The sequence below is a fragment of the Amaranthus tricolor genome, chromosome 7, assembly GCF_026212465.1.
Source record: "Amaranthus tricolor cultivar Red isolate AtriRed21 chromosome 7, ASM2621246v1, whole genome shotgun sequence".
In the NCBI taxonomy this organism is placed as follows: Eukaryota; Viridiplantae; Streptophyta; class Magnoliopsida; order Caryophyllales; family Amaranthaceae; genus Amaranthus; species Amaranthus tricolor.
Window position 1 is genome coordinate 29,048,328 of NC_080053.1, and position 13,968 is coordinate 29,062,295.

At 34.1% G+C, this 13,968-nt stretch overlaps 1 protein-coding gene across 2 annotated transcripts; it reads left to right on the top strand.

Moving 5' to 3' along the window:
• The first annotated feature begins 234 nt into the window (after positions 1-234).
• On the top strand, positions 235-13,389 carry LOC130817617 (preprotein translocase subunit SCY2, chloroplastic). Of its 2 annotated transcripts, XM_057683425.1 has the most exons (13): positions 236-443; positions 2,554-3,051; positions 3,528-3,616; positions 4,961-5,040; positions 5,144-5,233; positions 5,548-5,639; positions 6,324-6,407; positions 8,548-8,689; positions 9,143-9,259; positions 9,714-9,843; positions 10,109-10,232; positions 10,387-10,493; positions 12,691-13,389. In XM_057683425.1, the coding sequence occupies exons 1-13, from the start codon at positions 335-337 to the stop codon at positions 12,778-12,780; spliced, it is 1,752 nt and encodes a 583-aa protein (XP_057539408.1). In that variant the 5' UTR covers positions 236-334; the 3' UTR covers positions 12,781-13,389. The 2 variants fall into 2 exon arrangements, with proteins under 2 accessions (XP_057539409.1, XP_057539408.1); XM_057683426.1 differs by lacking the exons at positions 10,387-10,493; positions 12,691-13,389 and having other exon boundaries at positions 235-443; positions 10,039-10,175.
• The last annotated feature ends 579 nt before the right edge of the window (positions 13,390-13,968 follow it).

The following is a 13,968-nucleotide window of genomic DNA, read 5'->3' on the forward strand; positions in this document are numbered from 1 at the left end:
GTTTTAACTTCTTTTAGTCCAATGAGTGTTCGGAGAGAATTTTTAGAGAGATGTTAGAAATTGAAGGTTTGAAAAGTAAACAAAGGCAATTTTAAAAGTTTAATATTTAAAAGGTGACAATAAAATAAAAAGAATGACGAAGTTTAATAATGTTAAAAAGCTGATAGAAAACATCGAACGTAACTCAATTAGTCAATTGAAATATCTTTCTTTATGTATACTTGTAATTTATAAATGAATTGATTTATTATTCAATTTAAGAATGCTCTCATGAAATCCTCTGCAACACTTCTTTTACCTTCTACTACTTCAAACCTTAACCAATTCGTCGAAAATGGCGAAACTTTCTCTTCCTGTGCTTCATCTCCATAATGGTGGACCTTTGGACTTTAAATCCTTCTTCAGTTGCAGAACAATTCCCAATAATTTCTCTCAATTCAAAGGTTGTGTTTTTTCTATATGAAAACTCTAAATTTGTTCAAGTCATATGCATTTTTCCTTTATTTGTATGAATAAATAATGGTTTCTAGTGTTCTATTACTGCTTTAAAATTTGATTTAGGTATAGCTTCTTGTGTATTTTATCCTCTTCTTTCATGTATTTTAGAAACTACATACTTTTTGCTATTCCCTGTTTGATTTCAATTAGGGTTTCATGCTGAAGGTTGTAGTTTGAGTTCATATACTATTGCTTTTGGTATTCATGTGAAGCTGTTGATTACGGAAAACCGTTATACTATTGTTTGGCTGTTGATTTTGGACGTACGAAGTAATTGAATTTGTTTAGAGGTTTAATAGTTATTACGGTATCAAATTAGGTTATGATGAAATTTTAGGATAATAAATGTAGTTTACATTTTACAATAGTGAAGGTTGCCTAGGGTTGTGTTTATGATTACAAATGGTTGAGCAAATCTATTCTCGATATCTTTGTTTTATGTTACTTAAACTCGAGCAAGTGTCCATCTGTCTCCACTACGGTATGAGCGTATTGTATATGTGTGGGGCATGTCAATTTTCTGGAAAATGTTCATGTTTTTGGCCTAAATCAAATCATTGAAGTGTTTTTGGCATGATTGAGTGTTTGAAGTGAGTTTGAACTTTGACACGGGTATCTGAGTTAAAAAATAAAGAGTACAAGCTTCATCGTCCTTCTATTCCTGAACCAGAATAATTGCATTGATTGGATAATGAATTTCAATTGAAGTTTGGAAGAAAATAAATTGCAATTGGTGGGTAGAGAGTGGATGGAAGGTGAAATGAAGTCAAGTAATAAGAGTTAATTATGGTATTCTGCATTAGTTACAGGAAACAGTGTTTATCAGTTTGGGAAGAATTAATTTCTTGCTTTGGAGAACAATTTCAACTTTGGAAAAGAAAAAAGGAATGCCACTAATGATTTCCTCTCATCCAAACCAAGCGTAGCCCATTATCTGGAGACTAATTGTTTTTAGTTGGGCTAAAGAGAGGGAGAATACATCATGAAAATTTTTAGTTGCAATCTGACTATTGCCAGGGCAACAGGCATAGATACACTTCTGTGAGGGTGTTATTAGCTATTCCACTAGTTTGGTCTTCAATTTCATATTACGAATCTGATCAAGAAGATGATACAAAAATGACCTGTTAATTTAACCAACTATGATACAGAATCTGCTTTTCCATACCACCTTGCTCACGATAGTTTTTGAATTTACTTTGAAGCTCCTCAGGCTAACCTACTTTTTTCAACAGAATTGTCCACACGGCTTATGAATTTATGCCGTCTAATAGCAATGGTGTCAGTGTCCTTCCCTTCATAATCTTCTGATTTTTAGAGAGATTTTATTGATTGTAGATGTAGTGATGGATCTAGATATTATATTAAATGGCTTCAAAAAGTCATAGTTTAAGTCAATAACAAAGTCAATTTTGTATAACTGAAAATTTTAAAATTATTAATGCGCATATATGCAATTACCATCAAAAAATATGATGCATGTATTAAAATTAGAAATATCAAATAATTATTATTTGACTAAGAACTTTAAATTTTGCCTATTTTTTTTTTCGTTCTATAGAAAAGTACTCATTTTTATTTGCACACAAATCATAATCTATCAAATACAAAATATTATAGCTTATGATACATTAATACTCATTCAAATTAATTGACAAATGTCATTATAACTACACACTATCAATTTAGATACTTTTTTCAGTTATCTATATGTCAAATTGGTATAATCTTATTTTATTTTTTCTTTATCATACACTAACACATATACCTAAATTTAAAAAGGTCGGAAGAATCACGTGTGGTCAAATGACCCCATAGCCTTCTATGTGCATCCACCCTTGTGTAAAAGAAAGAAAAATAATGTTTCTTTCAACCCTTCCCCTCCATTTTGTAAATAAATATCCATACAACAAAAGATTTGTATCCACAGGAACATTATATCTTCTGTTGTATGTGATTTATCAAGATTTTCCATTTATGCATGTGACTGATTTTTCTATTGCTTAAATAATATGTAATAGATCTCACTTATATCTCTATATCTCTATTGCACAGGTGGATATTTTGTTCCTAGCATTACAGTACGGAAAATATCTTGCACCAGCACTCATGTTTCTGTACAGCATAGCCAAAGGCATATTATATTTTCAAAAGTTCCACTGTTATTTAAGGTCAATAGAAACTCGTCTTTGCTACCTCCTCAAAGTGGGTCTCAATCTGCGGAGCGTATGTTTATACGGTCTTTTTCACAAGAGGTACCACTGTCAGAGTTGCAGGATGGACAAGGTGTTTCTACACCAAATTCTACAGTTAATGATGGGGATATTTTGCGTGAAAAGAGAACATTTAAGAACAGGTTTATGAATTTTGTACGCTTTGGCTCCGTCATAAATGACACAGCTGAATCATTTTTTAAGAGTGAAATTCGCCGTAGATTGTTTGTTACTGCTGCTCTGTTAATTGCTAGCCGTGTTGGATATTTCATCCCGCTGCCTGGGTTCGATCGCCGATTGATACCTCAAGACTACCTAAGCTTTGTTTCTGGATCAGCTGGTGTGCATACTGGTTTTATCCCTCTCTATCATCTGATGCTTACATTGTTTTTATATGATGGCATCCCTGTAAGTCTGTAACTAATAAGTAATGACTGAGATGACTGATTAAAATGTTGGGGCCTGGGGGTTGACTCTGATGAAAAGTATATTATCTTGTTTGATCTTGTTTTGACTGCATTTTTGATTATTGCTTGATTATGTTCACATTCTTATTACAATGCGTAGTGGATGCACGGTCTGTAACACTGTCAAAGCAATATAATCTGAAGTTTTTGACACAGGGAGGAAGCTGCTGCTTATGAGAGAATTTAGTGTCGACGTTTTTTGTTCTGCCCTACTTAACTTTTTTTTTTTTTTTTTTTTTTTTTTAAAAATGTTTGAAATGACTGAATAATCACATGGACTTTGATTGCTATTAGGAGGTTGATATAATTTATCTACACTCAAAATTGAGTAAGTTTCTGGTGACTACAGATGAACTTGGTGATTACGCACCAGAAGTGAAGATGTCACTTTTTCAGCTGGGAATCAGCCCTCAGATAGCAGCATCTATTCTTATGCAGGTTTTTTTCCTTGAACTATGCATAAAATATGTGCTCGTTCCATTTTCTTTCTTCTTATGTTCTCTTAGGCCTTCCATTTGCTAATTTCTTCATAAACATACATGATGATTTATAAAATTTTATTTAGTGACGTTATGCAAAAGCAGGCAAGCACAACAAACCTTTAGGTTTGTTCGAGTCGATTAAAATGAGAAATTTCATCATTTGATTGTATATCAAGTGAGAGGGAATTAGAGGATGTAAGAAGATTTTTGAAAGATTTTGTTTAATTTCTAGTTTGTACTAGAATAAAAATTCGATTGCTTTCATACCTTATGCAATGGTTTTTAGGTAATCTATGTGTGACCTATTCTTTTCACTTCACTGGAATCTGGTACAATTTTTGAAATTAAAGCCTTGATGGAATAAACATAGATCAGGAAAAGGGTATTTTGAGAAATCATTCTCCTCTCTCTCTTACGCAAAATAGTGCAAATTTATAATGATTGGGCCAATTGACGTTGAATTTTAGTTAAATGTTCGGCTTTGCATACCTTTGATGCTTCTGCCTTGTGTCCGTTGTTGCCTGTTGGTAAAATGTGAAGCTTGTTTTTCCTGATTTATGTTCTCTTGTGCTTTTAGAAAGGGTAAGTTTTATCATCGAACGATCATCAGATCGACACTACTATATGGATTAGAATATTGGGCTTATAGAAAGGATCATAGTATAAAGATGAGAGTAATAAAAATGCGAATGCTTTAATGGATGAGTGGGCGTGCTTTGAGGGATATTTCAAAACGAAGATATAAGAAAGAGTTTAGGAGTTGCAAATATTGAGGAAATGACAAAAGAAAATAGTTTATGATGGTTTGGGCATGTGCAAGAACGGGGTATTAGCGATCTAGTAAGGAAGACGAAAGCTGGAGCTGAGGAGTTTTAAAAAGAGAGTGAGGAAGACCGAAGATGACTTGGAGGACATGAGGGAAAAAGGATATAAGTGACTTAGACTTGCACTAAGAATTTTCTTGCAATGTCTAATTTATTTATCCGTGTCCTATTGGATGTAGGAGTGAAACACAAGTCTTAATGTTTTTGTTTCAGTTTGATTATTCCTGATCAATTGTTTGTGAAACTTTTGTGTTAATTTTTTCACGTGCTCATCATGATGTATGCTAATCTGGACTGTTTCCTGGTTAAGTCTTCTGTATTGTTTTTATTTCCAAGTAGAGTGAGAATCATGAGCTCTTTAAACCTTTTCTCTAATCTTTCTGTGTGCTGTTTTCACCATCCCATTAGTTTGTCCATTTAGCTAATGCTTTCTTGTTTCTTATCTTTGTGACATGACACTTGCCTACTGTATGCAGATACTTTGTCATGTTGTTCCTTCATTGGTTAAGCTGCGAAAAGAAGGTTTAGATGGTCATGAGAAAATCAAGGCTTATATGTGTGTACGCACCACTGGTCCTTATGTGGTATTTTATTATTGCCTTGTTCACAATTTGGAATAATTGACAGCTGAAGTGCTGAACTCTGATGATTATCTTCAGATGGTGGATCTCTCTTGGCTTTGCCATTTTGGAAGCCTTGATAGTTGCTTGTCATTCATTACAGTATTCCATTTATGGTGCCAGTCATAGGTAATCAATAATAAATTTTACTTTTCCATTCAAATTCCTTTCATGTTCATATAAAAAATGGTCGTCAGCATTTCTACAGTGTTTTTCTTTATTTAAGAAGCTTCAATGGGATTATATTTCTTAGGTTACTGCTGTCATTTTAATCATGAAAATACTTCTTTTCCTTTTTGAAATATCCTTCCTTAAACCTAGTGAATCTTGCATCGGCTGGATTAATATCATTGTATAATTGGGAAATATGCAAAAAAGAAAAAAGAATCGTGAAGCGTTACCGTGGCGTTGCAGTTGTACATTCATATATGTTATTTTCTCAGGGTTAAGCATGTGATGGTAGCATCTCTTTTGATGGTATGTGGTGCTATGACTATGACTTGGATATGTGACAAAATTTCAGAGGCTGGATTCGGTATGCTTTTCTCTTCACTTGGACTTTCCAAATACGGATCTTGATTATTTTCTTTGCATAACTTTGATGTGTCTCCTGTGTGCCGTCTATAAAGTTATATTATTCACTAGTTATTGGACCATGTGCTTTGCACATGGTTCCCAAAGCTGTGACTGTTGTCAATACACATGAGGGTCCTATAACTAACATGGAACCTATATTCTGTATGTTTTACCACAAAGTTCTTTCATTTGAGCTAGTAGGTCAGCAATGCCAACACAGATAAAGAAAATTTGATACAATTGGCTAATTGCAACTCATTTGCCTACCAGATTCAAAATCCAAAAAGTAAATTCCCAAAAGAGTTTCAATTGTTACTAATGAGTATTTATATTTTTATTCTGAGTGTCCCTTTTTAATGGGTACTGGGGATGTATGGGGTGAATTAGGTGTGAAGCCTTTGAGAGAAACAGGAAGTTGTGTTAGAAAGAAACTTTTGCTTTCTGTTGATGGGTAACATTGATCTTCAATTCAGCAGATTGATTTTATTTCAAGTTGTTTGCATGCTGTGGTGTTTAATTTACTAGTGTACTTCCATCAAAATTTAACTCAAGATTTTTCAAATAGTTTTGCAATGACTTATGATGATTTCCTTAGTAGTTTTTTTTTGTTGGACTTTCCTCTAATAGGACGTGTATCTTTCAGGTCAAGGATCATCTCTGGTTATTTGTGTGGGAATATTGACCAGCTACACAAATATACTATGCAAAATGCTGTCGCAGTTTTCAGGTACAGAAAATCAGTATGTTAGATATTCTGTTGCTGAAGAACGTTCTTAGTTTCTCAACTTTATCATTGTGAACTGAGAAATTGAACAACACCATATTCTAGCACCTTCTCTTTTTTCTTTGGTTTTGGTGCCTTTCTTTCCTTCTTGAAAATTCTTTCTACTATTTCAAGTTTATTTTTGTTTTGAATCTCACAGTCTCTAAGTTCTATAAATTGAAGATAATCTGCTACTTTTGGTTCTTAACTGATTTTGTAACTTTAATTGGTTGAAGATCTGTAATGACTTATTAGACAGTCATTGTACTATGCCAGTTTTCTTTCAATGACTTCTGCATGCATCAGTTAATTGTATATTGTTGTTAGGTGTTGGGGATTTGATTGCCATGACCGATCTAATGAAATTCCAATTTCCAAAAACATTTCTGATAATCTAGTTTTCTTCTAGCCAAGCATCTGTCTTACTCTATTTTCTCTTTCATCATTTAATAATAATTATGCATAAATAAATAAAGTTTGAATCTTGTGTTTGAATAGATTATGTGAATGGTGAGCTGCAGACTTGAAGAAACAAGTCTGCACCCCCTTTTGTGAGTGTGCAATGTGTCCTATGAATATTGAGAGTATGAATAAGTGACTCAGAGCTGGCCTTTTTGAAGACAATTTATTTGGTGTAATGAGCAGAATCATCTCACATTCCTTTTCAGCTACACCTGCACATTGGTATTTTGTTGTCTCAGGGTATGTGCAGGGTGGCGGCTTCATTCTCCGATCCTGTGAGCGTTGTTATTGAAGGGTAATTATAGATTCTGAGCTTTACCTACAAATGCTGACTTAGTAGGATGAGTGGTCACGGTTCTCTTAGTTGTCTCTCTCTATGGGCGAGAAGGTTTTAGGGCTTATCCTTGAAGTACATTAAGCATGATTGACATAAAAATTTGTTCTACTGTATTCTTCCTTGAAGAGAACCTATGGTCCTTTATTGATGTAAGTTATAACACGGGATTTCTTACAAGATGGTTTTAAAATAGAAATAATGGTTCCTAGGGAATTTGGAATGCTCCATCCAAGTCCAACAAAATCCATATGCTCTTTTCTGAAAAGGGTTTCAGTGGGCTTCTGAAAAACAAAATAACTTGCAGCTCTATGTGTCTTGCTCTGTACTTCTTTTTCCTGTTCAACCTGACTGTAGTTGCTCTCTGTAATTTGATTGGACGCTGTGCTGCTTCTGCATCATGCTGTAATTCTTGTTTAAAATCATTGTTTCTTTCCTTGCCATAACTGAGCATATACACTATTGGCATCAGTCATGCTGGAAAAATTATCAAAGTCTTGAAACAAAGATTGACGAGGCTGTATACTAGGGGTGGTGCGTGATACGTGTTAAGAAGAGGCTGTTTCATTTGACAACTTAATATTTTTTATGCCCTGATTATAATGAATATTTTGTGGAATGAAACATAGTATGGGTCAGATCAGTTCATATACAACTGATCAGCTTGGCATAGCTGGGGCTTCAAGCTTTTTGTGATAGGTTTAGTTTGTGAAGATCTACTTCTAGTTGTTTACTATGCTTCAGAAGCAGAATGATATTTTGAACTGTGAACAGTGTTTAATCAAATGGGTTAGATTGTCAGTTATGTGTTAAAAAGCTGATAAGCTGACATCAAGCTCATTTTCCAAAAAAGATTCGTGTTGTTGAATAAATCTAATGCTGGCTAAATTGACCTATACACATTTCCCAATTTGAAATTCCCAAGAAAACCAGGAGTTACTCTGAACAAGATGTTAACTTCATCGGTAACTGATCCCATTCAAATTTATACTAAGTTGAACTGAACTGAATATCTCATCATTTTGTATGACTTGAGCCAATGCCAGCCTAATTGGCCTGTTTTCCAGGTGTAATTAAATGAGCTCAATGTCAATGCTAACCTGCTTGTTTTGTTTTCTGGTTGTGCTTTGTGTTGGGTTGCCAGCTACCAAGTCTATTCTTGACTTCATATACTCAAATGCTTGACAAATTTTCATGATTGTTAATGATGAGCTCTGTTAGCTCGTGCGAGGTTTTTTCTTTCTTAACTAGACTTTTGTAATTCATTCACAAATATGGCATGGTTTTTGTTTGTTTATTGCTTTGCAGGAAGTGCTTTGAGTTGGTCACCATATGCTCTTGGTTTATTAGGCATCTTTATGGCTGTAACCATGTGGGCAGTCGTTGTGACTCAAGGTTGCAGGAAAATCAAGCTGCAGTACTATGGTTTCAAGCTTGCTTCCACAGCGAGGTAAATCCTGTTTTGTTTGTAGTTAACTTGCTGATTGACTTCTCCATTGTCAACGTTTCAAAGACTGGATACCTATTTGAATGAGCTGCTTGCCTAGTTAAAAGCATTAACAAAGGAAACTGCATTTGCCACATTGATGTAGAGTTCAAGCATTTAGCATTCTGTTTAATCTGGATAGACCTATATTTATACTGCCTCACAAAAAATTATGGAGCCGATTGGTGGATGAATTATGAACATACCATACACAAAATCGTTAGAGCTTTGTTGTCTTAAATTAGGGTTTTGTCAATTCAGGCCAAGTTAGTGATATTCAATTTGTTTGAGGACTCCTTAAGCTAAAGCATTAAAGACGTTGTGTTCAGAGTTTATCTGCCTATTTCTTATTTTGATGCTGTTGTGTAAAGCTCTTTTGAATTGTAATTAACACTGTTAATTCCATGGTTTCCACAGGAATGAGTCTCCAATTACTGAAGTGGAGCCCTACATTCCATTTAATATAAACCCATCTGGAATGCAGCCTGTTCTCACTACATCATATCTCTTGGCAGTTCCTAGTATACTTGCAAGGTCATAATTTCAGCTCTAATTTACTTAAACTACTACTGTATATACTTGCAAGGTCATTATCTGTATGTATAATTGTATACCCTGCATGTTTATGTACCCACATGCATGAGCGCCCATGCAATATACATATGTACATTGATATTTTGAAGAAACTAAGGGGTGTTTGGTAAATGACTTTTTGGTTGTTTTTTGGCTTTTGGCTTATTGGTTAGTCAAAAAGCCCAAAAAAAAAATGTTAGACCAAAATGAAAACTAGTTTTGCTAGCTTTTTTTATTTGCTTTTGGGAAACTAGTTTTGCTAGCTTTTTTCATTTGCTTTTTGGCTTGTTGTATCTTTTGCTCTAATAAGGTGTGTTTGGCAAATGACTTCTTTTGTTGTCATCAATTTTTTCATAGTTGACTATTCTGGTTTGCACTTAGAACTCTACCTGCCTAACATGAATTTTTATGGCAGTCTGCTAGGTTCACGATTTTGGGAACATGTTAAAGAGATACTGAATCCAGAAACATCAGTTGGAGCAGAACCGTGGGTCTATTACACAATATATGCGTTCTTTGTTTTTGTTTTCAACATTTTTGATATTGTAAGTACACCAACTCCACTTTACTTTTGAACATGTGATTGAATGCCTTTTTAATTATTCTCACATATTATGTTTTTCCTGTTGGAATTTTGCCCAATATGGCATCAGGATATGTTTGTGCACGGCATTCACACTAGAATATACTACAATTTTTGTGATGACTTATTTTGCTTTTTGTTATTTCCTTCATGTTAGAAGTAGTTGCGTCATGCGTGTGTGATGAACTGCTCTTTAATCATACCGCTTTTGACTGAAACTCCATCAGGCCAATATGCCAAAGGAAATTGCTGAGTATTTGAACAAGATAGGTGCTAGAATCCCAAAAATAAAACCTGGAAAGGCAACTGTGGAATACTTGACAAAAATTCAAGCATCAACACGTTTTTGGGGTATGTTGTGCTGCCAAGGCTTCAAACTAATTTTCTGTTATTTGATCTGCATTGTACTATTGTTTATCAGTGTTCTTGTCAGTTGTCTTGTTCTTTTTCCTCTTCCTATCCCTGTGTATATCTTTTCTTACCTTGTTTTATTTTTTATCAATAGGGGGTTTGTTGTTGAGCATCTTGGCCACTGGCTCAATATTACTTGATAACCATTTGCGCCGTATCAATGAGAGCTTTGCTATTGGATTTACTTCGGTTCTCATCATTGTAAGTTTGATGCTTTTTCATATCCTTTTTGTTTCCATAGAATTTATATGTACAATGCATATGTTGGACAAACGACATGATGTGCTTGATACTTTTTTTATTACTAGTTACTTGAAATTTATACCCCAATTAATCTTGCAGCAAATTGGCTATCTTTGGAGTTCTAACGTCTCATACTTTGGTAGGGATTAAAAATATTACACAAAATGGTGGTATTAGTTGAAAATTCTCACAAAGACTAGGATATGTTGGAAACTTTGTGGCTTATTTGTGATCCAATTGCTATGCGTGATCCTAACAAATACTTGTATATATTATTCTGGATAAGATTGAAAAAGAACATGAAGAATTGGGATTGCAGGAGCATATGTTAATACATAGAAATGAACGTAGAATGAGTATTCACATGGATGATCATTTGAATTGCTTTTCTTAGTTTTAGATTATTATCGAAGATTAGGTCAAATAAAGTATAAATTCTTTTGTGAGTAGCAACGATCTCATTAATTTGTTTTGGTTCATATATCTTATTTTATATCGTTTGGATTAAGGCTTTGGTATTGTTGTTCAGAGTTCAAACTTGTTAAATTTTAGTCAATTTGATTTCTCACGGAACACAACTACGATTTGACACGCTCAACTTTTTGTGAGATTTTGGGCTATCTAAACTAAACACGCTCAGTTTTCACTTTAACCTACAAGCTCAAGAAGCACTTAAAAAGTTGGAGGACATCACAAAGATCGGGCCTTTTTGAAGTACTACCCAAGGTTTATAGTCATCCACAACGCATTTTCTCTTTATATTAGCTCGTGGTGTAGATGCAGGATACAAAGTGAGGCTGAGAATAATAAAAATGATTCCAAGTACGTGAGACTCTTGAGCCGTCTTAATGGCTTTTTGAAGAGCTGGAGAAAGCTTAAATGAGCTCTGCAAAAGACCCATTTCTGCAGCTATAAAGACTGATCTGTCAAGGCTGTTTTAAAAGATTTTTCACGCTCCAATTTTTGTTGCTCTCAAGTAGCTTATAGAAGAAATTTTGCTGCTGTCTTTTCTTTGCTGACTATATGAGATAATTATTAAGAGCCTCATTTGTTGACTATAATTACAATGCTGAATAACAAAATAAACTAAAAGAACATTAAATTAAAAGATCAAGTATGGTCAAAGAACACCCGTTGACTTTTAATGACCCATTTTGGGTCAAGTGCAGAAATTGTTTTGTTAGCTTAATGGAGAGATGAACACTGATGATAGAAACCACTTCCTATCATTTTGAGACTCAAGATGGATGAGCCAACTTTGGGGTTTTGCTTAGGCCTTCATGTCATTGCCTGTGTGTGAATGGAGCACGGGTGGGGTCATATTTTGCCCGGGGGGGGGGGGGGGGGGGGGGGGAGGGGGGTGGTTGGGGTTTGGTATTGAGGATAAAAGAAATGGAATGAAAAGGGTAAAGGAAATGGTATTAATAAGTGTTAGACTTATTGGTTGTTTGATATTAATATGGTAAGGAAAACACTAAAATGATTTCCCTTGTTAATCTTAAAAAATGAGGGGAATCAAAAAAAGGATGATGGTTAACCCAAAGAAATGGAATGGGTTAAATATTTTTTATATGAAACAATAACTTATGAGATGTCTTAACTCATTTCATTAGCCAAATCCAAAAAATCTATACCAAACGGGCCCTAAATGTGTTCTAGAAACCCAGAAGTTGAAGCTACTTTTTTAGGTAGCTTTTGGTGAAAGGAGTTTTCATAAACCGTTGAGTTTTACCTTGTCCTCATTCGTGAAGGCCCAAGTTAAAAGCACATGCATGCTATATTTCTATATTACTCAGACTCTTGTTTGTCTTTCTCATATGTTGGTCTTTTGTTAGGCATTTGTCGCTTTGGAGAAACCTCTTCCGATAAATTAATGCGTCCTTAAGTCTTGGTTGTTTCCTGTTTCATAAATTTAGATATCCGTAGCGATCCACAAACTTCCATCAATCTATTATTAGTAATTGAAGTGCTGCTACTAATTCTACATTTAATTTGTTGGCGTACCAAATTGTTCTCTTACTGTCTTGCATAAGTATTTGTTGGCCTTTAAAGCCAACTTTCTACATTTCCGTATCTCCAACCAATCAGTGTTCATATTTTGCTGCAGCAAACTGAATTATTTTCTTCCGATTTGTACCTTCTATTATGATTGTAGGTGGGTTCTATAATTGACCTCAGAAGATCCTATCAAGCGTATAACGTGATGCCAACATTGAGCAAAGTTCTTAGGCGGTATGGCTTATGATAAGAATGTATGATATCGGCTCCATATCCAGTTCTTTCACTCCCAAAGCCACAATTAGCCGGATGGTTACATACTCCTCATTGGCGTTACAGAATATACATGCGTTTTTCTGTGCTACGTCTCAATGAGCTTCCAATTTCTTTGGAGCCGGAACTATGATCTCAATTAAATCTAAAGCTATATTACATGAGCAACCACTGCACCACTCAAGATGGATTAGTATGAAGTTTGTGTGTTCAAGCCTTGAGTCTTGGAAATGTGACCTCCTGTTGGTCTCCATATAGCTGCCTGGAATTTTGAAGTGCCCTGTATTTTGATGTATTTTCTGTAAAGGTTTGTGGACGACTGTACGTCAGGTGTTCATTCCTATATCCAGGTTCTGGATCTGCCAGCATAGTGCAAAAATACAATTTTGGCTGAAAATCGGAAATGCGATTTCTGCGAAACAGAGTTTGAAGACTTGTAGTCATATATGATGTTTCTGGTATTATTTTGTATTTGGCAGAAATGATTTATCCTGAAATGTTATTGGGGGCTTATTACTGCATACTGAAGACAAGTATTTGATACAATTTCAAAGATGTTGCAATTAAGAAAACATTGCACTAATATTGCACAAGTTGTTGGATGACTCTTAATTCTTAGTTAAATATCAGATTTTATTTAAAATATTTTACGCATAAATTATTCACCTTTATGTAATGAATATTTATTGAATTTGTTGTAATAAGTTAATACTCAAGCATCAAAACTAAAAGGAGCAAATCACTATTTAGTTTGAAGTTATTTGAATTCTTTTGTTGAAAATCACTTATAATTTAAATAGATATACTACTTTTTGGTAATAAATAAAGACAAGGTAAATTGTATAGATGAAATTAAAAGAGTTACAAGTTATAGATAAAGAGTAAAAGAAATTGGTAAAACATTATTCAAAAATAAAAAAGATACAAAATGAATATGATGAATCAAAATAACAAATTATGCTAAATGGGTGAGACATAAATAGTACTTTACTATGTAGAAAAATGCATTGACATTTGAAATATGGCTTAAAAGTATGTCAATATGTTTACTATTTTTTTTACTTACATCCGATCTAACTTTTACATTATTTATTATTCTAAGATATTATATAAGAAATAATAATCATGTTAAATTTGTTTTATTATATTTTCATAATATCAC